A 25,823-nucleotide genomic window follows, 5' to 3' on the forward strand; every position below is an offset into this window, starting at 1 on the left:
GGTTCATGTATGAAGATAATGGGGGAAGACAGCTTTGTGATCTGTAGTGATGCTGTCACCATGGTTCTTCTTTTCTTAGGCAGTCCTTCAGGATTGAAGATGACTTGCTGCCACTCCAGTTTTGTGGATTCTGAAGTGGCTAATGAGATCTTTGGGAATTGCAGACCCTTCCACAGATGGGGGAAGAGGTGACTGATTGCACAGGTAGGTGTAGTTTGTGAAGTGGTTTGCTTCTTTTGCCGCTGGTGCATTATCGCAAGGCTCTTTCTCCACTTTGAGTGGTCATGGCCAAAGGTTCCCAGGGGTTGGGGGAAAGTTACATTTCTTATGACCATGATGAGTAGTAAGTCAACTCTACCATTCAAAAATGGGTTTTGTGAGTTAGCTACACCACCAAAGGGAGATCAATGCCACCATAAGCCATCATGGGTTAACCACCCAAGCATTCTAATACTTCAGAAAGAAAAATTTTCTCCTCTTTGTGCAATGCATCAATCTGAACTTTGACTAACAGAGTTCTCAGACAAAATTGTGTTCTGGAGTTTTATTGGATATAGTTTGGTTGCTGTGATAATAACTCCAGAACAAAATGTTTTGGGCCTATTCCGATAGAGAAAGCCACAGCACGGTAGCATAGCGGTTAGTGCGACGCTATTACAGTGCCAGCGATCAGGGTTCGATTCCCGTCACTGTCTGTAAGGAGTTTGTATGTTCTCCCGTGTCTGCGTGGGTTTCCGCCGGGTGCTCCAGATTCCTCCCACATTCTAAAGACGTATGGGTAGGTTAATTTGGGGTTTAAAATCGGCGACATGGACTCGTTGGGCCGGAAGGGCCTGTTACCACGCTGTAAATAAAATTTAAAAAAAATATAATCTGTAGAAGGAACAGCATGATGGACAAAACATTCTTTCTTAATTTATCTATTCTTATGCTCTTCTCGTGGATACTTACCAAACTTCAAACTTTGAGCTCTTAATCACTTATAGAGTCATAGAATACTACAGCACAGAAACAGGACCTTTGGCCTATCTCGTCCATGCCGACCTGACCTTCTGCCTAGTCCCATCTACCTGCACCCGGGCTATATCCTTCCAAACCTCTCCCATCCATGTAACTATCCAAACCTCTCTTAAATATTACGATTGAACCCACATCTACCACTTCGGAACAAGTGGTACATGCACTGCGTGATGTCTTCACCACACTTAATGCTGCTCTGCTCATTATGGGACACTGGTTTGATGTTATTAAATTCACATGAATGTTTAGGTTCCAAAGTGAATCAAAGTGCCACCCTTGAAACAACGGTTTTTTCAAATGACAGTCAGGCTCATGCGAAGTGAATAGTTTGGCTAGGGTTTCTACTCATCTCCCATAACTATGGCAGAAAAAAAAAGTATCAACCTTAGAACAATGGGGTAAAGGCCATTTTCACCATTCTTTCAGGTTTCCATAGCTTTCCAAAATTACAGCAGACATGGAAGACCTCTATCATAACCAGTGGTGTGAGACCACAGCCACTGACCAGTGTAGTGCAGCTGATGTATTGACAGACGGGGCTGGGACCAGGTGAGCTGGAGACGTATACTGACAACTTATATAGGAACAGAATGAAAGAAATCCAGCTGCTTATTCAGCCTGAGGACAGAAGAAAGAAACATACTTTGATTATTAGAAAACTTTCCATTTTCTAATCTTGTAACAAAATAATGAAGGTTTCACAAAACTTGGTTTCCACATGACTAACCTAAGTATTTCTATAACCTTACCTGTCAACAGCTCCCGATTTATTTACTATTTACACATGAATAACCAGTACTTGGCAAATCTTCTAAAAGGTTAGAATAACAGACCTCTAATTGGTCTGGTCCATTTGATCTTTACAGCCTAAATTCACTGAGTATCTTTTGAAACTTTGTATACACATAGTATATACTGGTCAGCTTGTCAAAAAGAAGATCACACATAAACAACAAACTCCTTTCTGCTCTTAACCTGTAGTAATTGATTTCAAACATTATTAATGCACTCCGGCACCTGATATTGCATTACACTGTGAGTTAGACAGACTGGTGCACAAGTTATTATGCAGTGCACTTACTAACCCTCATCCCTAATTAAATTTAGTGGACAAATTCCTGCACCAGACTTTGTATGTTTTGGCTTTAAATTACATGTGTTAGGTTTCAGCTACATTTGCAAATTTCTAAATAATTGCACATCTATGTTTGATGTTTTCTCCCACTGTCAGACAAATTATTTAACTGTAAAAGAAAATGCTGCATGATGCTTTCACAAAGGTGCTGAGAACTATAAATTGCTCTCAACATTCCTCTTCCTCATCTGTGCCAATGTACTTGCAGAGTGTACTCAACGGATGCAGCAACAACATGCAAAGGCCTTGTGCACAACTGACTAGGTGATAAACATTTTGAACAGCCCACCTGGGTCAGTGTTGTGGCTAAGATCAGAGGAAAAATATCAGTTGGATGATGGGAGGAATAGTAGTGGGATTGGGACCAGCTGCTCCAATAGTGATGGGTGAACAGAACTATCTGTTCCAATGGCGGTGGGGGATCAGGACCAGCTGTTTCAACGGTAATGGTGGATTGGGGACCGGTTGTTCCAATATTGATGGGGGATCAGGACCAGCTGTTCTAATACTGATGGGGGTTTAGGGGTCTGCAGTCCCAATGGTGATGGGATTGGGACCACTGTTCCAATATTTTATGGGAGATTAGGAACCATCTGTTCCAATGATAGTGGGATTGGGACCACTGTTCGAATGATGATGGGGGATTGGGAGCCAGCTGTTCCAATGGTGATGAGGAATCAGAGGTGACAAGTTCAATGGTGCTGATTGTGGGATTGGGGAACATGCCAGATCAGGCCTTGGACCTTGAGGATTGCAGAGCTGAGGGAGGCAACAGATTGGGGTTTGGAGCTTTAAAGAGGCAACATTGGGAACAAAATTGAGGACAGTATTGGTGAAGTATGATGGGGAAAGAACAAAAGTAAGTAACTGCCTTAGCTGGCAAGATTCCCGTTCTGACCTGCTGTGGGAAGACCAGGTTGCCCCAGGAATGCTAAATGATGGTCTCTCCAGGGACAACATGATCCAAGATCCCCTGCAATGTTCCAGGGGATGCCCATGAGATGACATCATTCTGTGGAGCCCAACGCAAAAATTGCATTAGGGGTGTACAGGTCACTCATGTTTGGGCGTACCCAATCAACTTTCTGCAGTTCTATGAAATTACCTGGAAGTGGTCAGTATCATGCTTCAACTAGAAAGAAATCAATTTCAGCTGCATAACACTGAAAAATAACAACTTCCAGGCAATAAACTACTTAAATCTTATGATTTAGTGTTCTTGGCCCAGAAGCACAAATCGAAGGTCATTGTGCCTTAAAAATTTCTATTTCAAATAAATCTAAACAAATAGTGAAAGGATTACCATAAAGTTAAGGCTGCCTAAATATTGTCCGATGATTCTAAGTAAAAAAGCTAACACTTGTAACTAATGGAATTACATGTGGAGAAAGGCTTTTGTCGATATTTATGTCTTCTTTGATGATTCGCAACTTCCAAAAGAATGGATTAATGAAACTCATGAAAAAGATATGAACATAGATGTTCTGTGCTTGTTAAGGGTCAATTATAGGAACTACACAGCTGAGGAGCCGCCTCCAGACATGGAACACCTGTTATTTTTCTTCTCAAACAGGTTTGCGGTTATCAAATCCATGACATTTGAAAAGATGCATTATTAGCCTAAATATTACCTTTTACTCTACTGGCTTCTAAGAAGCAGCTAAACTCCCATCAATTCTTAGCAAGTCTTACAATTAATCTTTCCTGAAATATTTAATTTTGTCTCAGGTGATGTGTGCAGATTGGTTTGTTTTGCTATGTGGTTCCAGTGCTGCAGTAGTCCTGTGATGGAAGTGGATCAGGAGGGGCTTTGCATCCCACTATGCCACCACAGCCAGTGCAGTGATATCATCAGGTGACACAGTCAGCTTGTGCCTCCTATTGCCCATCAGTTTGGAGCAGGCTGTGGCTGGGTTAAGTGCTCAGCACAGACTGGTATGCAGTTAGAGGTTTTATGTAGCTGTCAGATGCACTCCTCCTTAATTTGCAGGTCTGCAGCCAGACAAAATCTTTTCCCAACTTATTTAATATAAACCTTGCCATAGGGTGTGCCCTTCCAATGCTGTTGTTCTTGAGCAGAGTTTTGACTGACCATTTGTTGCATGGAATTAACAGCATGCAAACAGAATATTCAGGCTTGTGGTAATGTTCATACTCCAGTCAAGAGTAAATCACAAGCTGTTGAGGGAATGTTTATCTCTGGCACCTATTAACCACAACCATTCCAAAATAGGAGAGTGATTTAGATTTCATAACAAATCAGTAAAGGAAGTGAACAAACACCAGCACTAAGGAGAAGTAGATAGTCATTTTCTTTCATCTGCTTCCACAGAATAGTTGCACTGTTCCTGCTGAGCACAATAGTCTTTTCTCAATTGTGGCATTCCTTTGTACCAATATGAGTAAAACAATAGACTCTTTGTATACATGGAAGCCCTGGACAACCCTTCATTTCCTGATACACCAGTTATTATTTTCTTACCCTACATTTCACTGCCTAATTGGTAAGCTGGGTATCATGAAAACACAGCAATGTGGACAGGAACTGGCCGCTGATCTACAGACGTATCATTTCAAACCTCTCATCAGTTTTCTTACTGTTATTTTAGAAGTAACAGCCCTGTATCCTGTTTATTTACAGGATCTCTTTGTCTTTACCACCACCTGCTGGTACTGTGCTCCACAATTCTACGAGTTTACAGTTACAGTATCTCTGAATCTTGATCTCTCCTGAATCCAGGATTGTGAAAAAAATCATATAAAGACCACAATCATGCCTCTCCCTTGTCCTCATTCAAAACAGACACTGCAGCAGCCAGTCTTTCCTTATAACTTAACTTCCTTCATTCAAGAATTAGCGCTATGCCTCTCACCTATTCTCCCTCCGAGGATTACAGAACCTTTGTCTTGCTTGGAACGTTTCGCTCTTCATAGCCACATTGCTTAGGAATCAGCTGAGAGAAATGTTATCATTGGTGTGAGGCTATGATTTACAGGCAGCTGGTGAATTCAGCATTGGCTTTACACCCCATCTCGGCTTCATATTGACACTGAGCCGACTCCACAACTGGAACAATGGTGAAGAACCTGCTGACAGTTATTAAATCATTCCTCAGAAATACTATACCTTATTTGGTCTTTCTTAAAGAAAGGTGCTAATCTATTACCTGAAGCATCTCACTTACTAAAAAGGAAGAACAAAACTAATTTCATCTGAAAGCTTAGACAAATTTCAAGATCTCAGACTCAAATATCATCTTTCATCACATTTAAAACCAAAGCCTTTGCCTGCATTAAAATACCAGAGGAAACAGAAAAACAGTTAACAGCTTGCAGTTTTTAAATTGATTATCCAACTCATTCAATTATTTTCATGTACGTCAATAATCTTTTTACAGTACCTCTTGGAGTTTTCTCAGTATGTCAACAACTTTGATTAATCAATTGCTAGCAGATTGAGACACGTGAAATAGAAAGAATCTATTCAATCTTTTCTGTGCCATCATCATTGTATGTGCATGGCCTTCAAATAAAATCCCCAGGGGCTGACATTCTCAATCTGGCTCCCCTTCCACTTCCAGGGTTATTTATGCTAATCTTTTGCAAGTTGAATGAAACCTTACCTCCCTTTTACTTCCCAGTGGTCAAACCTAAGTGATTGTAATCACTTTTAGTCCCACACTGTTTTCCTAATTTAACTATCCCAACTGCTTTGAATGTTTTGCATGAGTTGTTCTGATTTGTGCCAGAACTATTTCATTGACTTGCAGATAGCGACTAAACTGGAATTTATATTAAGTTTTTAAAAATCTTCAAGGCATTGTATTTAAGGATAGTCATGCCCAAAAATAAATTAGCTCCATGACCTCCCAGCACAGTTTACACACTCTGCTCAGGCTGCAGCATTAGGATTGTGGTTTGTTTCATGATTCCTGATAAAGGGAGCAACACTCAGAACCACATTGGTTTATAGAACTGCCAGCACTTTACCGTGCAGCTAACATGCAAGGCTCCAGCCCTTAAAGGGATAGTTAATACAAAAATACACCACATACTGCTGAACTGAGGAGGTGGTAGGGAGAGAGGCAGCCAAGCCTAGGCGCATGTACCCAGTAGAGCTGCTGCCTCACAGCTCCGGTGGCCTAGGTTCAATTCTGACCACTGGTGTTGTCTGCATGGAGTTTGCACAGTCTTTCTTGTTCGGCGCAGATATGGTGAGCCTGTTCCCGTGCTGTGCTGTTCAATGTTCTATGACCTCATGGGTTTTCTCTGGGTGCTATAGTTTCCTCCTTCAATGGGTGCTTGATCATTGGCACAGGCTTGGTGGGCAGGAGGGCCTGTTTCCCTTCTGTATTTCTCTATGAGTCTAATGTAATTATTATAAAGGTTCATAAGAAATTGACCAATGCTTTGCACACTGCTTTGCCTCATTGGAACCTCTACCATTCTATCAATGTTGATAAGATCAAGGGAGCTCAGAAATCAAGAACAGATGGTGATGCACTTCCATACACTGACATCAAAGGAAATGCCATCTCTGTAGAAAGCAACATGGCTGCCCTATACAGGGTGCCCATTAACAGGTGAGCATACAGAAAACCATGACCTTACGATCCCACAGGTAGTCTTCCAAGGAATGGAACGTGGAGCTGGTTCTGAAACTAGTAAGGTCTCTAAAAGCTCAGCCGCACAGTCTGTTTCATTGAAGATAAGGTTCAATGGGGAGAGAAAGGATGATTCCTGAAACCCAATACTGTTTTTTGACTGTAATGCTCTTTTACCAACCCTGTCCTCTGCCTGCCTTTAACATTAGAAAAGTTTGAGATTCTGCATGAGCAACTTATATACTCTACATCGTTCAACAACTAAAGTGGATTCTTTGTGCTTGTTGCTTCCATGAGGATTATCACATTCTCTCTGTAATGCAATGAATGTCTTTCCCTTGCAGTGGCTCTGTATTAGGGTCATAACTATTGCCATATCAAAAGCAACTTTTAAATGGGAGGTATGTTCTCAGCTACCTGTGATTACATTGGCTTGAAATGAGATTGATCCTGTTCCTCGCTCTCCTTCTCTTCCTCCTCCAGTTCTTCTTTCTCCTCCTCCTCCTCTTCCCTCCTCAATCTTTTTCCCTCACTTCTCTAGCTCCTCTGGTTCCTCCTCTTGCTAGAGTACCATTGAGTAGGGGCTTTGACCTGACAATTACTGAGCTGTTAATGCTACATTGGTTATAGCTGATGATGATGGAAGTTGATACTCTGCTTGGTGAGAACTGGAGGGCAGCTTTCTGATCCAGATGACAGGATTTCATCTTGGGGGCCAAGGCAATCTTGACTAAGTTCCTTCTGATGCCTGCACAGGCTGGAACCAACTAAAGAGGAGAGAGTCCTTATCTTCCCAGATGCATTGATTGAGGCAGGTAGGCAGCTGATATACTGTATGTAGGTAAAGTGGATTGTTCAAGAACAAGAGTCATGTGAGCTCCTTGAATACTTGGTATTGGCCATGAGGAAGCTCCTCCATGGTTAAGCATGACTTGAACATTGAACCCATGCAATTCATAAAGGAATCTGGGTTATGGAGGAAAGCCCAAAAATTATGTGAATGCAGCCTAAAACTACCTTAAGTTTGGGGAAACCAGCAATGCTGGGAAATCCTCACACCCGCTAAGCCTCAACTAGGTATGCTTAAGGTAAGGTCCCTTTCCCCTGAGTGTGAGACTCGGTGAGCTCCCTAATCTTGCAGTGAGCAGCAAGCAATGAGCTATGGCTCAGATCAGCCATGGCAGAAGCTAGGACATTGACAGGATTTATAAGGCATTGGTCTGACCACATTTGGGATATTCTGAGCCCTGTATCTAGGGAAAGATGTACTGGCCCTGGAGAGATTCCACAAGAGGTTCACAAGAATGATCCGGGGAATGAAAGGCTTTACATATGAGGAGCGTTTGATGTCACTCAGCCTGTACTCAAAAGTGTTCAAAAGGATGGGGGGGGGGGGCGGGAGGGTCTCATTGAAACATATTGAATCCTGGAAGGCCTGGATAGATTGGACATGGAGAGGATGTTTCCATTAGTAGGAGAGTCTAGGATCTGAGGGCACAGCCTCAGAATAAAGGGATGTCCCTTTAAAACTGAGATGAATTTATTCAACCAGAGAGTACTGAATCTGTGGAATTTGTTGCCTCAGAGGGCTGTGGAGACCAAGTCATTGGGTGTATTTAAGGCAGAGACTGATAGGTTGACTGGTAAAGGGGTTTATGGAGAAGATGGGAGAATGGGGTTGAATGGCAGAGCAGACTTGATGGGCCTTTATCTTATTGTCTTATGGACAGCAGCCTTGACTTCAACAGGTAAAGCAGCAAGCACAGTTATGGGCTGTAGATCCCGCCACAAGAGGCCACATACGCTGGTGATGACTGCTTTTGTAAACAGCAAAGATATTTTTTCCTTGGAAAGGTTGACCTGGAAATATGAGTTCATGCAGACTCTTTGTGGATATGGTCTGTGTATGTGATCCCTTCAATATGCCTCCAACTTTGGAGTCTCTGATCTTGCCTTCAGTGCCAATGGTAACTGTCCTCTAGCTGCAAATCATCCAGAAGATGTCTGAGGTACTTAAATGGCAGTACAGCTCATTAGAAGGCTGTGTGGTCAACAGAAGAAGGTTTCAAATTGTAGAATCAGTCTTCAGTTTGTTGTGCAGCAGAATGCTGATGTTGTTTCTGAAAGTGACTGCATTCCTTTAAACGGTAGTGATGTTTACCAAGTCCCACAATGAACCATAGTTGTATTTAGAGCGGCCATTAACTGAAACAGTTCAGAAATGCTGGGGAAAATAAAGGCATTAAGAATCCTTGGATGAGCCTCTGTTGCCAAAAGTGTCCAGCTGAATTTCCAAACTGATGTAAAATGCTCTGCAAAAACCTCAATACTGGGTTTTTCTCTAGAACAGAATCAAATTCTACATATGGTGAATGTCTACTCATCTTCAGCTTCCTCCGACCCCACTTACCAGGCAGTTTCCAGTTCTGATTGATCAGTATAACTTCTTATTCTCCTTCAACTTTGCCACTGGCAATAAAGCTTCCCAAACACCACGAGCTTCACTTGTGTAAGGAAGTTTCTTTAATTTGAAAAATCTTCCCAAAATCTCTCTTCGGTCATGCCTTTCATTAGCTCCCATACCCCTTCTTCTGAATCCCCCTTGTGAAGGGCCAGTTTGCCACTTCTTAGGACTTTTCACTTTGTTGAAGGGGGGAATTTCGGTGGTATTTATGACATGATTGTCTTTTGGTCTTTTCAGGGCTGTACCTCGTGTTGAAAGCTGCAGACAGGAAAGTTTGCCTTCTTTCCTTCATGTTTAAGTCCAGTCCAAATTTTTTGATGCATAACAATATTTTATCATCCATTGAAACACATTGTTAAGGCATAGGAAGACCATGCAATGAGCTTTACATTGAAGATTATCAGAAAGAGCCAGCTCAAAGCATCGTCGGTTGCAACTCAAGTGGGTCGGCTGTTCCCTTTCATTAAGTCCAGTGAAAATTCTCAGTTCAGAAATTGACAGCAAGTAGTTGTTCTGGAGATCTAATTGTCTGGCTGTATCCGTGAAGATTCGATGTGGCTAAAATAAGAGATTGTGACAGGCAAATATCCCCTAGCAAAACAGTAAAACTGTCAGATGAAACTTCAGTACAACAGGGTAATGTGTTTATCAACCAGCTCAATGCACAACAAGGAGATGACTGTTTAGTTCAGCTTGACATCAAATATAACGTGTTGCTTTGTTGCCTCAGAGTCTGTGCTTAGAGATAGCTATGCTTTCTGAACCCTACTTGCAGTTGGTATTATCAGCATTATTAGTATTGTAGTTGAGTGTGCACATAAAATCATTCTTTGTTACATAAGCACAGAGTGTTCTTTGCTTTCAGTCATGTATGGCAAACTTCAGATGATTGGCACTTATCAACCTTTGCATTCAATTATTCTACTCTAATCGCCACTAAAATTTCCTAGTGGTATTTGATCTTTCTTTACTTTTCTCTTTGTCTTTAAATGCCTCTTAGTTTAAGCAAAGCTTCAATTACACTCTGAATAACTGGTCTTTATGAGCACTAGTGAGCTTTGGCATTCCATTCCATTAATTACAGTTCAAACAACATTAATATTAATCATTGTTCAAAAGGAACTTAATTTTTATTTAAAAGAGCAACACTGACAACTGTATTTTAGCAAACATTCCAGCCCTGTGTGAGAATTTATATTGCAGGCTAGATGCTGAGATATTAAGTAAATTAATACCATCCATTATTACGTTAAAGTGCATTTTCCTATTGTCAAATAGGTTAAAATGATTCCCAATAAAGTGCCTGCTTTTATGTTGATCTTTTTTGACGTTGATCCTACTTCTTTACTTCTTTGTTAATAATTAATTAAAAGGAAATTTGGCTTTGAATTCATCCCGCGAGATCTCCAGAGAACAAAGTGATAAAAGTAGATGAATATGGTTGTGTCCAGGTACCAGGCTGTAGTGAAAATGCAGACAGATTGAGGAGTTTGTCTGTCATTTCTCTAAAGTGACTACTGTTAAGAACCTGGCAAGGTAGTAGCTCATAAAAAATGAGAGAGATAAAATGAATATCAAAATTTCTATTTAATTGTGTCACTGTGTTTTTACCAATTTCTAACGTGAAAAATAGGCAAATGGCTCTAATCTAATGAACTCATAACTAAACTTCTACAAACATTGTTAGAAGCGATTCAGGTGAACAAATATTTTATCAGGTTCAGTCAGATGTCAAGAATCCACACTTACAACAACTAAGGCCCCAGCCCTGTGGCCAAAGATCACAAACAGAGATGGAGTTTCAGGTGGGGGTAGGGGTGGAGTGCAGGGGTGGAGGTGGGAGTGTTGGGATGGAGGGTGTAATCAATCCTATCGACTGAAAGTGGAGGTAGGGTGACAGAAGTTGCATTATGCACGAAGTGCAGGAAAACTCACCAGAAGCACAGATAAAATTAATTCATACCATGAATCTTTTTCATTCATTCAGTAACACACACTTCCATGGTTTCTATTCCTTCAAAGTAATTGGCATTTCACTTTGCTCAATCCATGTATCCAAGATTTAAAAGTCTGTTTGAGATGAGGATCCAATCATAAAACATGAAATGACCACATAAGGCAAATTAGTCTCGGCGTCTGTCAGTACATTTTCCCATGTTTAGGAAGGGAGGAGGAATATATGCCTGGTTCCTTGTAAAGAGCCGGTCACCAACCAAAATCACCAGCTCATTAAAGCTGCAAGAATCCATATTTATTGTTGTTTCATTTGCCAGTTGGATGTATTTGGAATGTCCACCTGTCCTACTGAGGGTCAATCTGATTCCCTTGTTTACTTTAAGGTTTAGTCAAACTTTGTGTATCAGTCAGACACCACTGAAGTTTTGCACAATACCAGATATGAAACATATTGAGAACTCTTCAACTCTTCTCTGGACAGGGAAAGCCAAGAAAATTTCTCAAACTGCCCAATAGCAAACATATGCATAGAACCACTGGTACAGATGCCTCTCAAGAATAAAAATAAAATTTAAAAAAGCTTACCAGCTGCAGTTATATACAAATAAAGGCTACTGATTAGGCCACATTTTATTTTAATGTGTAACGGAAAGTGAATTCACGTGTCTTGAAATAAGTTCACATAGCACCATGTCGTTGTGAGCTATGCAATCAAACATTTATGAAATATAAAACACCACTGGCAATTAGGACTTGATGTGAGATGCAAAAAGTTTTTGATTTTCATTCTGAGTCCTCCATATATGCTCCTGCAGGAAGGACCCAAGAGGTGCACAGCACCATGATATGCAATGCACAAATGGACACTGCTTTAGTCATGCTGTTTTGGGCCACTCATGCGAAGGAGGCTGATCCAGCTTCAGCGTGATTTAAAGGGGAGCTGGCAGAGCAGATCCCAGGCTGGTGCTGAGACCCTGATTTAGGTAGATCCTTTAAACTGGTTATTTATGGGATTAATACAAGATTAGTTCAAATGGGTGGTTGATGGTCAGCATGGACTTGGTGGGCCGAAGGGACTATTTTCATTCTGTATCATTCAATACAGAATGAATTCAATTCATTGTGGTATGACTCTATGATCTGGCTCTCCTTTGAGCTACCTGTATAACCTGCCTTAGGCAGCAACCTCCACGAAGCTGCTTATTGACCTTTGCCTGCAACCCCCCCACATCCCCTAACTTGAAGGGGATGAAGTGTGATGATGGAAAGCCAGTAGATGGTACACACTGCAGCCACTGTGCACTAGTGATGGAGTGAATGAATGTTTAGAGTGGTGAACAGCATCTAATCAAGCCTTGTCTGGATGGTGTTGAACTTCGTGAGTGTTGTTGGCGCTGTTCTCATCCAAGTATGTGAAGAGCATTCTGTCCTGCTCCTAACTTGCACCTTGTAGATGGTGGAAATGTCTTGGGGCTTCAGGTTAGTCACTTGCCACATGATACCAACCCTTTGATCTGCTCTTAGGTTCCAGTTGAGTTTCTGATCAATGATTACCCTCAGGATATTGACGGTGGGTTACTTGGTGATGCTAACACCTTTGAATGGCTGGGGTAGGTGGTTGCATTCTCCCTTGTTGGAGATCATTATTGCCTGGGACTTTTGTGGTGTGAATGTTACTTGACAAATATCAGTACGTTCCTGAATGTTGCCTAGGTCTTGCTGCATGCAGGCATGGGCTGCTTCATTTGTAGACAAGTTATAAACAGCATCGAACATTATGCAATCATCAGCAAAGGTGGTTGGGTCAAGAATACCACCCTGAAGATCTCCTGCAGTGATGTTCTTGGGTTGGGATGATTGACATATGACAATCACAACCATCTTTCTTTGTGTGAGATATGACTCCAATCATTCGAGTGTTTTCCCTTTGATGCTTATTGACTCAGTATAGCTCCTCTAAAATTACACCTGTTCACACTGCAGGCTCAGACCACATTGGAACGCATCTGTTTTTGGTGTGCTGGAACACTACTGCATTTAGTTTTGACATTGTTTTCTGCCTCCTACACAAAATCAAAAAGTTGGCCGAAATCCAGTGTGAACAGTATTAGCGTGGTTTACAACCCAACAAAATAGTAAAAAGGGGACCTTCACAGTTCTCAAGGGGGAACGGTTAGTTAGTACAACTCCTGGCATTTTGCTGCACAGCATTGAGAGAAGAGGTGTCGGCCCTAAAGACCCACCACTCATGTCAGCCAGATGCCAGCAATACACACTTTGGGTGCCATGGAGAAGACAGAAGCTGCAGGAGAGAGGGAGGGAATTCCCACATTCACTTGGAGACATGCATGCCCTGGTTAACCAAACATGCACGAGCAAGGAGGTCCTGTGTGCCGGGTAGACCAGGAGACATAAGAAGAGACTGACAGGAGGTAACTGAACAAGTTTTCTTCATGAGTGGGAATCATGGAGGAGACAGCAATGTGGAGAGAAATTTCATATCCTCACAAAATCTCACAGGGTAACCCACACACCTCTGTTTACATCTGTAGGATGGAGATCCTCATGGAAAAGTGTATTTTATGTGAGGGCCTGAGTTCTTTAAGTGAGTTACCACCTATCGGGAACACAGCAAACCATTTAAGTAATTGGTGCAGGGATTCATTCATCGATGTGTTATATTCAGTGCAAATGGATCTGAACACAAGATGTGAGAGATTTTTATGTATTGTTCCCCTGCCTAATTATTTATGTACTCTGTTCTTGCAAACCATTGGAGAGTGAAGAGGGTTACTTGTCTTGCAGGGGACTATTTTGCATGTTCTGCTGCGCATGCTGAGCAGGGACATTTTTCTGTCCTCTTGCTCCTGATACTCTTAAGGCTTTGCCTTATTGCTAACTGGCTCTGGGGCTTCCTTGCTGCTCTGCCTTGGTTATTGGTATTGTCCTTGGTTTTGCAGCAAACATTACCGAAGTCTCTTAATCTGCTTAGCATGTACTGCAGGGTACTGGACTATGATTGCCAAGTGTTCTGTATTATCTGGGATTTCTTCTCTCTTAAAGGAAGATTGTTTGCCCTGTGTCACATTGAATTGGGGAACCAATATTCCCACAAATCTGACAGAAGCCAAGGGGGAAGGGCCAGGAATCCCAAGACAGAAGTGACAGGTGAAGTGATCAACAGTTTACCCTGATGACTAGGAAGAGCACCAGAAAGACCAGATAAGAACTTTATGCTCTCCACTGTCTGCTTGGTCATCAGGCCCCATCAAATGCTAGATTCACCTGATACAAGATCCAGGCACCACAGACCAACATGGGCCTATGCACCAAAGACAGCCTAGCCCAAGTCTCTCACTAACACTAACTGTAATTTCAAACAGCCCCTTTACAGATCTTTTATAGACACAATGAACTGTAAGATTTTTTGAATTACCATCCCTGCCACAGTTTCCCTCCCTGATGTTACTCTTGTTAGACTCAGGAGCTTGTGTGTTAACTTGAGGGATTCCCAGTAAAGGTGATGATGTGAAAGTCCGTGGTTATTGACAGAGAGGAAGTGTGTCCAGCTTCCTGACTTGTGGAGTAGGAGCAATGAATATAAAATGTTGGAGGATGCCCGAAATGTCGACCGTTCATTTCCCTCCATAGATGCTGCTTGACCTGCTGAGTTCCTCCAGCATTCCGTGTTCATTGCTCCAGACTTCCAGCATTTTCAGTCTCTCTTGTGTCTCTATTAGGGGAGTAGGAAGTATTTGCTGGTTGAGATTAAACTGTGAACAACACACTTTTCTAAGAATGCACTTGGTTTTGCATAGCTCTCACTCTAACTATTTATTGACATTTTAGCAACACAAAAAATACCCCAGATATTACAGTTGGCACTTACTGCTCAAGGAAAGAGCAGGATAGTGATCCCTTATGAGGAACAGAGATGATGTGTTTCTCTGAGCCGTTATGATGGCCAGCAGTAGGCATGTCACATATGACATGGATTTCAAAAAGTACTTCTGCCTATTTGCTTATGCAACAGAACCAACTGACACTGTAGGCTGCAGGTCCTCAGTCAGTAAAAGCTTCTCCAAGTCCATCCCATCTCTTAGTTACTTCAGCTGAATGTGCAAAGTGAAGTACACTTCAGAAAAGAACATCAAAGCCTCTTTGCTTCCACAAACAACTGAGCCATGAAATGACCCCTTTGCACGTGTGCATGATGCCCAAACAGATAAACACTGCAAGACTTTTAATGAGCTCAAAGCAAACTGCTGATTGTAAAAAAGGCTCCTTCCAATAGCAAGCTTCTTCTTCTATCACTGAAGCATGCACAATTTTCAATCAACAAAAACATTCCAAGAATTTGCATTTATTTTAAATTAATGTTTAAGTACACTTGTGAAAAAACAACATCCTGTGGCTTTGCAACACAGCTCAGTATACAGAGATCCTTGCTTTTCAGACTATTTGTATCTTCATTGTTTAACAGGGATTTGTATCTTCATTGTTTAACAGGGATACATATACGTGCTTTGTTTACTTGTGTGAGGATGTTGGAAGCATTGATTTTACTCCTATTGGTATTTCACCTACTCACCTTTACCTGTTGCCTCAGGTGATGTTTGTCAGCTGACAATTGTTTCTTTGCTCCTCAGTGGGTACTTTTGTAACAAGTTTTATCCAACTAAATTACTCTGTGGCAGAGAGGTTACTTCTGGCATTAGGTTACCATGCATTGAAAATGTGCATTTTGCTACAGCTCTATCATTTAGTATTCATGTGTGACAATGTCATTATGCCATAGGACATGATTTCTTCCTTTTCATAGAGAAGGAAGGAAAACCAGAAGACAAGGTAAACTCCCAGGTGGGATCTCTTGAACAATTCCTATTGGATAGTTCAGACGTGGAGGGAATGCAGCACTGTGGCAGATTTCTGATATATTCTGTAACAATCATCTTCTCCAACAGTCTACAGCTAGGAAGTGTTATGAATGGCCCGCATGCTATTCTGTAAACTCCTAAGTTTCATTCCAGAAATGTCCATGAATACCAACAAACGCAAATACATTTTTTTGTATTATCCAGCAAAGTCGGGATAGGTTGTGTTTGTTTGCAGCCATGTCAACTGGAAGCACATGAAGTTGAAATCGAACAGTTGAACAGCAGGACAAGGGAAATCCTAACAGCAAGGCACCTGATACTTATTAGATTTGGAACCGAGACTGAAGATGTACTGGGAAGGTTTGTCAAGAAATCTTGGTAAACAACACTCCCTGTACATCTTTGAACCTTAGGTTCCATAATGCGATTTTAGCTGTATTATAGAACCACCATCAGAGAGAGTACTGTCATACTGTGGGCAAAAATCATTGTGGAGAGAAGAACTAATCAAGTCAACTAAAATGAGTCGGCTTCAGAAACTACAGTAAAACTCTGTAAATCCAGCATGCTCAGGACTTTGATGGTGCTGGACTTGCTGATATTAGAATGGTGAATACATTTGGTGTGAAACTCTTCTTAAGGCCAAATGTAATACCAAGGTTATAAACAGTCTGATTCAACCTTAGAACACCACCTGAGAGCAGTCTGGATTGGTGGCTAAGGACCAGAGTTTGTGGCAAAAATCAGTCTTCAAAATACGAAGTTACATGGAAATCAAACAAAAGACCTCCGATGATGGAAAACTGAAACAAAAACAGAAAAAGCTGGAAAGTGCAGCAGATCAGGCAGCATCCATGGAAAGAGAAACCGTCAATTAAGTGAAAGGTCTGCTCGTCCAGTATTGGGTCACAAAGGGAATATGATAAATCAGACACAGCCGATGGAACAAGGGAAGTGGTACTAAGGTACAAGTGGATGTCATGGGCCAGATCAAGCTGGTGGCCAGCTGGGTTCTGTAAACATCAGCACATTCTGGACTTCTGCAGGTGTACTCTGCAATGTAAAATCACTGGAAGAGCTGGAGGGCAGATACCTACTCATCTGACCTCTTGCTCTGCCCCTGGGCTGAGCATTGAGCACAGAGTGTCCTGTACCTTACTGAGCCAAAGGGCCTGATACATTTCATACTGACCCCTTAGCATCAACGTATCAAGAGCAGACACATTTCTTTGAATAGGAAAGATGTCGTATAGCTGGAATGCGTGCAGAAAAGATTTACGACGATGTTGCCAGGACTCGAGGGACTGAATTATAGAGAGAGGTTGAACAGGCTAGAACTTTATTCATTGGAGTGTAGGAGAGTGAGGGGTGATCTTATAGAGGTGTATAAAATCATGAGGAGCATAGATATGGTGAATGCACACAGTCTTTTTCTGATGGTTGGGGAGTCAAGAATAGAGGGCAGAGGTTCAAGGTGAGAGGGGAGAGATTTAATAGGAACCTGAGGGGTAACTTTTTCACCCAGAGGGTGGTCTGGATATGGAATGAGCTGTCAGAAGGAGTGGTTGAGACAGGTACATTAACAATATTTAAGACACTTGGACAGGTACATGGATAGGAAACGTTTAGAGAGATATGAGCCAAATGTGGGCAAATGGGACTAGCTTAGATGGGCATCTTGGTTGGCATGGACCAGTTGGTCCTAAAAGCCTGTTTCCATGCTGTATGACTCTACCTTAATAAAAAGGTCAATTTAGCTCAGCTTTTTGTTTAATTTTCTTTATATCATTGCCATTTCAATTACATTGATTTCATTAAAGACACAAATAATAGGCAGGCTACTAAAGGCCAGTGATCTACTGAGATGGAAATTACTGTTTCTGTCTTGTGGTATGGGCCTGTATGACTGCCTTCAGTTTTAAAGAAAGCAATAACTTTTTTAAATGGGTAATGTCTCCATTACATGGACGGACAGATAAGTGTCACATGATTGCATTAAACTTTTGTCTGATTATATCATTAATTTTGGAGCTGATGCTATAGTATTAACCTCCATGTTCATTGTAAAGCTATTGGTCAAAGTCTTTCAGCAGCCAGTTTTACGCAGGGCTAAACAAATAAGGCTGCTCAATAAATGTCTCAAAATTTAAGCAAAATGAAGCAAGGAAGAAGAGAAAAGGAGAAACAAAATCACAAAGTGTTTTAGTTGCAGTACTTCCTCCAGTTTGACACATGCTAAAATGCAACTGTAATCTCTGCTGCTGCTTTCCGAATTGCTAAATGGATTGTTCTTCAATTGAAAATCTGCAGTGAGTCTTTCATTTCAAACAATGGGTTAATTCCCCTTTTATTCTCCCTTCCTGTTTTTAAGCAAGGTTTCATGAAAGGCAGATACCTCAGTTTGAAATCAATGGCCAGGCCTTCCTACTGCTAATTGAAGTTCCATTAGTTTTATAGCCTTTTAATGGAATTAGCAGTCTTTTAGACTCACTGTTGGTGAATTACAAAGCTCCATAGAGTCATGCGAAAGTACTGTTAAACCTGTGGAATTATGAACATTCCCCCTCTTTGGGATTCTATTTTTAGGGTTCATCTTTATTTTATTCCAACACTATATTTACTATCATGTGGCTATTAAATGCTAAACTGCAAAAGATTATGATTTATGTTTCATCCATCATTTTCCAGATTTTTAGCTTTTTGATACGGCTGGTATAAATAATCAAAAAAAATGGAAAGCCTATGTATACTGGATGGCAAAGACATAGTATTTTTGAAGGATAAATCTACTGTCATATGTGATTGTGATTGACAGCCCTAATAATTTGCACAACAATTTATTCTTTGGCATCACTCATAAATTCAATCAGAACAACAGTACAGGTTGAAATTCTCTAGTCCAGCACCCTTGGGGCCTGACTGGTGTCAGACCACAGAAATTGCCCCAAGATCATCTTCCTCTGAGCAGGAGAACTGTTCTCTTTAAGTATCGACACTCCCCGGATAATGTAAGGGTTCTGAGAACTGTCTGTAACCTGAAGTTTCTGTAAGTCAGAAATGCTGTCAGCTGAGGTTGCAGAAGTTGCACTGGTAGGTTAATTACCTACAGATTAGTATTGATCACAGTGAATTTTAGATCTCAGTTAGATCTTAGTTAGAATTGGTTAATTAGTATAGTACTGTACCACAGATTCAAAACATACTGGACCAGGGGAGTTGCCAGACCACAGAATGCCAGTCTAGAAAGTTTCGACCTGTATTTCTAAGCATGGGATTTGTGCAGTGTCAATATGATTAATTGCCAGTCACTATTACCACACACTGGGAATAATTGATTAGGCAAAACAGTAGAAAACTTTTTACTAAATATGATAATGCAGATTGCAGAACAAGTCATGATAACTGAATTTATCCCTTGTCAGCTAATTTGATGCAAACAGTAGTTGGAGTGTGGGTAAAGAGCACGGTCTGTTTTGTATGTTAATTGGAAGCTAGGCAAATAGTGCCCCAGCACTGGTGCTGCTGGTAATGTGGAAGCTGTAGTTCCTTTAAACTGAACTCAAACTGGACACTCTGATTAGAGAGACCACTACAGCAGAAACAGAGGCAGTGTTACAACAAAATTAACATCCCAAAACACACTCCTTGGGTGGGAGAGAGAGATCATCCCAAATCTAAAGAAATGGATTACCATAATCTGTAGCCCATGACTGTTTTCTCTGTAAAACCAGAATCCTCCTTTAATCCTTTAATGGGGCCAACGTCTGTGAAACTGTCTCAATTTAAGTTATTGACTGTTCTAAGCATTATGCTAAGTAGTGAATTTTTGAGTGCAAGAACTTTAAATTAGATAAAAGGATTCTAAAACCTTCACACTATTGGCATGAGAAAAGGATAAGATAGACAAAGTCAAATGCCCAGATATTGGACTGTGTTGCTGCCCTCCAATCTTATCCCCAACTAACCACTAAACTATTGCTTGACATATCCCCACCCTCAAGGCCACCACTCTGGTGCCTGACACCCCCAGCCCCAGAACTGTCACAAAATCTCCCTCATGATCGATCACCTATCAATCTCCCACTAATCTGCCAGCTGACCAACCCCAACTCACTGATCTGCCAGTCACATACTTGGCCACTCTTCTGTCAACCAATGCATACAATGTCTAGTGACCTGGACCCAATGCCACATCACCAATCTGCCCAACACTTTCCATGATCTATCACCGGACAACCCCCCACCACTGTTCAGCCACTGAACACATGTCCAACCTCCAGTAGGTCATTGCAACCCCTGACCCCTCCCTGATGAGCTTTCTTGATGCTTCAGATATCAATCTCTCCCCACCATCCCCACCTGATGGTTGTGCAAACTCTTGTCCCCATATCTACTGTGACACAAACCTGTGACTTATTGGATTTCCTTTATTCATTTTGCAAAACGTATGAAATATCTTATTAGCACTGATGGGGTTGTAGGGAATGATTATTCATGTTGCTGTAATAACATCACTGATGAACTTTAATCTGACGTAAGCTCCACCTGTTCAATGTTGCAACTGAACTTTGCTCAATTTTAACCCTCCTGGTAAGAAAATCCCTTTGAGCACAATTCCTATTAAATGCGTCGCTTTATTGAACATTACTTGCAATGTGTTTCCACTGTGAGTACTGTCATACAGTGTGACGCCCATGCAGTTTATGTCCATAGAAGAGTGAAATACATAATGCCTCTATGTCACTGTACCAAAGCAATTGATGAAGTCTTTTTGCTTTAAATTAATTGGCTCTTCTTGCAGAAAGTTAATGATACATGATTTCTGGTGAGCGTAGTATATTTCAGGTTTAAGATGCCTACCCAATATAAAATATTGTGCATGGCAGATAAGACGTAATGCAGAAATATGTGAAATGATCCTCATTGATGCTCAAACCAAGAGAGCAGAACATTTTTTAAATGGTGACAGACTGGGAAATTTTGAAATTCAAAAGGACCTAGGTATTCTTACACAAATCACTGAAAGCTAATATACAGCTGCCTGCAAGCAATTAGGGAGGCAAATTTACATTGGCCTTTGTTACAAGAGGATTATAATACAGGAGTATGTATGTTTTGTATTACGTGATCTTGATGCACATGAGATATTGTGCAGAATTTTGGCCTTCTTTCCTTAAAAAGGATATACATGTCCCTAACATTACAGTTTAAATGTGGCGCTGATTTATTTTTAAAATGAAAGGGTACAATTGTCTTAAGTACCAACTTGGCATTTCTCTAATAAAATGGGCCATGGGAGTTAAGCTTGAATCAAAACAGAAGACGTCAATGGGCTGTGTAACGTTTGTGTTCCCCTTTCCTTTTATGTCCTAATACTAAGTAGTTTGATCTGCCTCCCACCACCAAATAGATGAACTGCTTATATACAGGAAGTAGTGAAGTAGATACAAGTAGCACCAATTAGTTCATAGCATCACCTCTCCTCATTAAAAAACACCATGATTACAGATATGTTACTTCTTTTTGCAATAAACATGAGATCTGCCAGATCACTTGTGCAATTTAAACGAAATGACAAAGATACCAACGCACATACCATCCGCCATATCTGGAAGAATGATGATGCGAGTTGTGGGATACTGCTTGCCAACCTGACCACCCATGGGCATGCTGAGTGTGACGTTGAAGCTCTCCTCTTCTTCATAAAGGGAATCATCAATGATGACGATACGACAGAATTTTTCTGTCTCTTCCTTGTCAAATCGAATCACACTGGTGTGATCCTCTGGCCGGGTGATAAAGTCAGAATATGACAAGATGGTACTTGGAATAGTTCCTGTGGCGGTACCTGGAGGTAAGGCATGCACTCATTAAACATTCTCCAAGCCAAATCTGAGTCCCCTCCTACACAGAAGACGACCTACATTTACATAGCACTTTTCAGGGCAATCCTTGTGTGAAGCATTTGGTTATGTTATTGGTTTAGAGAAATGCAAAAATTTGTGAGCTTACCTTGCTGTGTGAAGCAGATGACCATGAGTTCCTGGCTAAAGTCACCAGACCGCTTCACAGGAATCAACACTTCACCAGTATCCTCCTCGATCTTGTACTCTGACTGTGGAATGTAAACTGTCGACTCTGTTGGAAAGAAAAAATAAGAGTGCCTTTGGACATCGGTGCAAAACTGGATCAAATGCTTTGCCCATACTCGAATACATCGACACAGAGGCTACATACAATTCTCATGCTGAGACTTCACTGAACACTGACACATTAAGACCATATTTTTGACTCACATTGAGACTATATCAAACATGACACAATGAGACTGCAGCAAAGAGTGAAGTACTGAATTCTGACTCAGCAAAGCAGCTTCTAGCCCAGTGTACCATTCAAAGTCCTTCTCACAAACACACAGAGACTAGTATCTACATTGGGAGAGCGGTGTCACTCGTGCAGGCTGACACAGTGGTGCTGCTGTGAAGAGCTGCTGCCTCACAGTGCCAGAGACCCGGGTTCAATCCTGACATCTTCTCTGTGATGTTTGCATGTTCTTCCTGTGACTGTGTGAGTTTCCTTCCACATCCAAAGAGATGTGTGAGTTGGTAGGTTGATTGGCCACTGTAAACTATCCCAAATAGATAGGTGAGTGATAGAATCTGGGAGGAGCTGATGAGAATGTGGGGAGAATGACTGAACTTGACTAGCCTACAAAAGCAGGCTAGAGGCTAGATACTTCATGGTGAGTGACTCATCTTCTAACACCCACAGCTTTTCCAGGACAAAGCAGCCTATTTAAATGGTATTCCATCTCCACCGTAAACACTTATTCCCCTACCACAGGTGCAAAGTGGCTGCTGTGTGTACCATCTGCAAAATGCACTGCAGTTACTCACCTTGGTTACCCTGTGAAAACCTTATGAAGAAGGGTAGCAGTTGCAAGGGAAAACTGCAATGTCTGATCACACACCACACTGATTTGGAATTGTATCACTGCTCCTTCATTGCTACGGGGTCTAAATACTGGAATGCTTTACTCAGCAGCACTGTAGGAACTGAAGGAGTACCTTCACCAGAAGGAATGCATTTGGTTTATGAGGGTGGCAGACCACCACTTTCTCAAGTCAACTATGGATGCACTATAAATGCTCATCTTAAACATTCATTCCCTTCACTACAGATGCTCCATGGCTGTAGTGTATACCACCCACAAAATACACTGCTGTTACTTGCTGAGGCTACACTGACAGCATCTCCCAAACCCATGATCTCTAATGCAGCTTTTACAAATGGTTGAATTTTTCCCCTTTTTTCTGCTCTTAAGCTTCATTTTACTATCTCTCTCTCTCTCTCTCTCTCTCTCTGTATTCATCAGAATCACTATCGTGTTTGTTGCAGATGATGTACTTGTTATTTTTTTATTGACTTCTCTGGAAAAACAATAGTTCATATCCACTGTCCGCTAGTCTGCCCTCTTCTCCTCTGGAGGTTTCGTCTGTGACTGGACATCACATTTCCTTTAGGGAGGCTATTCAAGAATGTTAATCTTGATGTCTGCAAATCTATCTCTGAGCCGACAGTTCAGTACTTGGACACTTTTGAAATTCCATTCAGAAATATGCTTCATATTTATTTATTAATGATTGTGTTAATGAGTACCACTCAAAATTCCATCTCCAAGTGGACATATCCTTTGAGCTAAACAATGAGTACCATTAAAAATCAATAACGTTTAACCAAAGTTGGCATTCCTAGGGATGGAGTGTACTCACCATCACCCGGATCAACAATCTCAACGGTAGCTGTTTCTGGGAACTCCAGTGCAGCCATGACAGGGTCAGACAGAACAATCTGGAAAATTTCCGAAGTCTCGTATTCATGATCGGCCAGTACCTTCACTTTCCAAGTAGCAGTAGACTGGCCGGGGTTGAACTGGACCTGTTTTTGGGACTTTCCTCTGAAATCTTTATCTCTTTCAGCAGTGCCATCCTTGGTGGCAATACCTGTGGAATAATGGAAACAAAAACTGACATCATCCTTGATTATGTGATTCCATTTTTATTGCAACTTAAGCTTTGTAAAAAGTCCATGAAGTAAATGGGCAGTTGAGCCACTGCACTATTATTTATTCCTAACTTCTGACCATCCACTCTGGAACACACTGGGGTTGTGAAAGATGACTGAGAAATGCAAGTCTTTCTTTTTTTATGATGATGCTTTGGATAGTACAGTATTGTGGCTGTTTGGGATGCTTTGGGAAGCAGGTTATGACTAATATTTGAACATGCTTGTTTGATTGGATTTACACACCCCATGCCAGCAAAAGAGCCTGCAGTAGAAGAAGAAGCAATGACCTGAGAGCAGTTAGCTGAGGAAAGATATACTGGAAAGCACTCACAAAATACCTGAAGTGCCTCAAACAGACATACAGTATGTACTTATTGATGGCTTTGTTGATAAATACCACTCAGACCCAAGTGGACACTCCCTTTGGGCTAAGGAGTGGTGGTTTTAGGGTGTTAAATGGAATGAAAATCAGATTGGATCTACAGTAGATTGGCCAGAAGATTCAATCTACAAGATTAAAGTCCATTTGATGAAGACAAATATTACACCATTCTCTCTTGCACAGTTGTGCCATGGTCTTAATTAAAAGGTCAGTATTTTGTTCCAAGTTTAGCCAAAATGATTAAAGCAAAAGAAGACGGTGTTTTAAGACAATTCCTAGACATAATCTTTGACCCTTGTCAGAATAATTTAGGGAACTGCCTCACTAAAGCTCAGTTGTTTCTTTCATGAATCCACTGATCCCTGTCATGTTTGTGGTTCAGTGAAAGGGTGTTAAGTAAATCAGAACTTAAAATAATTGGCTCTTAAATTAAGCACTACTGCATGACCTTTATTTACAAAAAGAAATAGGAATCTTCTTGAAAATATATTTTCTAATATATCCAAATGTTGTGCTTGTAATGGAATTCAATGAAGTTCCCTGCATTAAATCATGAAGCTTCAACCATGTTGTAATTCTATATTCACTTTCCAACAGCAGACACGTTATAACATAGAGTGGGCCCATCCAGAAGAACCAATTGTTTTTCTTTGGAGTCCATTTGTGAATTAATTTATTTTTTCACGAGGGTGATTTAGGATGACTCAAGGGCCCTAAAGGTGGGAGAAATGGTATGGAGGAGATTTACATACAATAGTTTGCACCTTCTCTTGGATTGTATTATTAAACTATACTTTCACATATTCATTGTGGAGTGGCAAAAATCTGTAAGGTTTCTTCCCTGAAACACCAGTGATACCATCATAAATGGAAGGTTCTATTTCCTATGAGGTCATGAAGAATGCTTACCAACAAAGGATGTTTCTCCCAAGTATCCTCTTCGCTTCAAAGTTACTTCCAGGAAACGGGAATCCTCATCCACAAGGTAATAGTCCCTCTCCAAGGAAATCCAAGCCCAGTTCAGACGGAATGGCTGACTCTTCAACTTGTTCCCTCCTTCATGGCATATGTTGAAAGAGAAGGGAAAGGGCATCTTAGCCAATCAAATTGCATAAATAAATCCATGCAAACTACAACTCCTGGTGCATCAGTAAATCAAGTACACACTACACTGCAGCACAGAAACAGGATCAACCAGATACAGGGCTGCTCCTCTTAGATTTCGTGCTGTATAATTATTTTAGATTGGCAGAAATCTTACATATTGGCATTTACTTTATAAACAGTTTACAATTTCTTTTCTTCATGCATTGATAAC

General features: G+C 41.1%; 1 protein-coding gene across 1 annotated transcript in view; it reads right to left on the reverse strand.

The window, feature by feature from the left end:
- The window catches only part of frem3 (Fras1 related extracellular matrix 3), a 110,799-nt gene that overhangs the window by 35,621 nt on the left and 49,355 nt on the right, over positions 1–25,823 (reverse strand). Inside the window, exons 3-6 of the mRNA XM_052040816.1 lie at positions 25,415–25,561; positions 23,829–24,059; positions 22,069–22,194; positions 21,653–21,904 (exon numbers count right to left, since the gene is read on the reverse strand). Coding sequence (XP_051896776.1) covers positions 21,653–21,904; positions 22,069–22,194; positions 23,829–24,059; positions 25,415–25,561 — 756 coding nt within the window. The remainder of the gene's footprint in view (positions 1–21,652; positions 21,905–22,068; positions 22,195–23,828; positions 24,060–25,414; positions 25,562–25,823) is intronic.

Source organism: Pristis pectinata, chromosome 2, assembly GCF_009764475.1.
Source record: "Pristis pectinata isolate sPriPec2 chromosome 2, sPriPec2.1.pri, whole genome shotgun sequence".
NCBI classification, from domain to species: Eukaryota; Metazoa; Chordata; class Chondrichthyes; order Rhinopristiformes; family Pristidae; genus Pristis; species Pristis pectinata.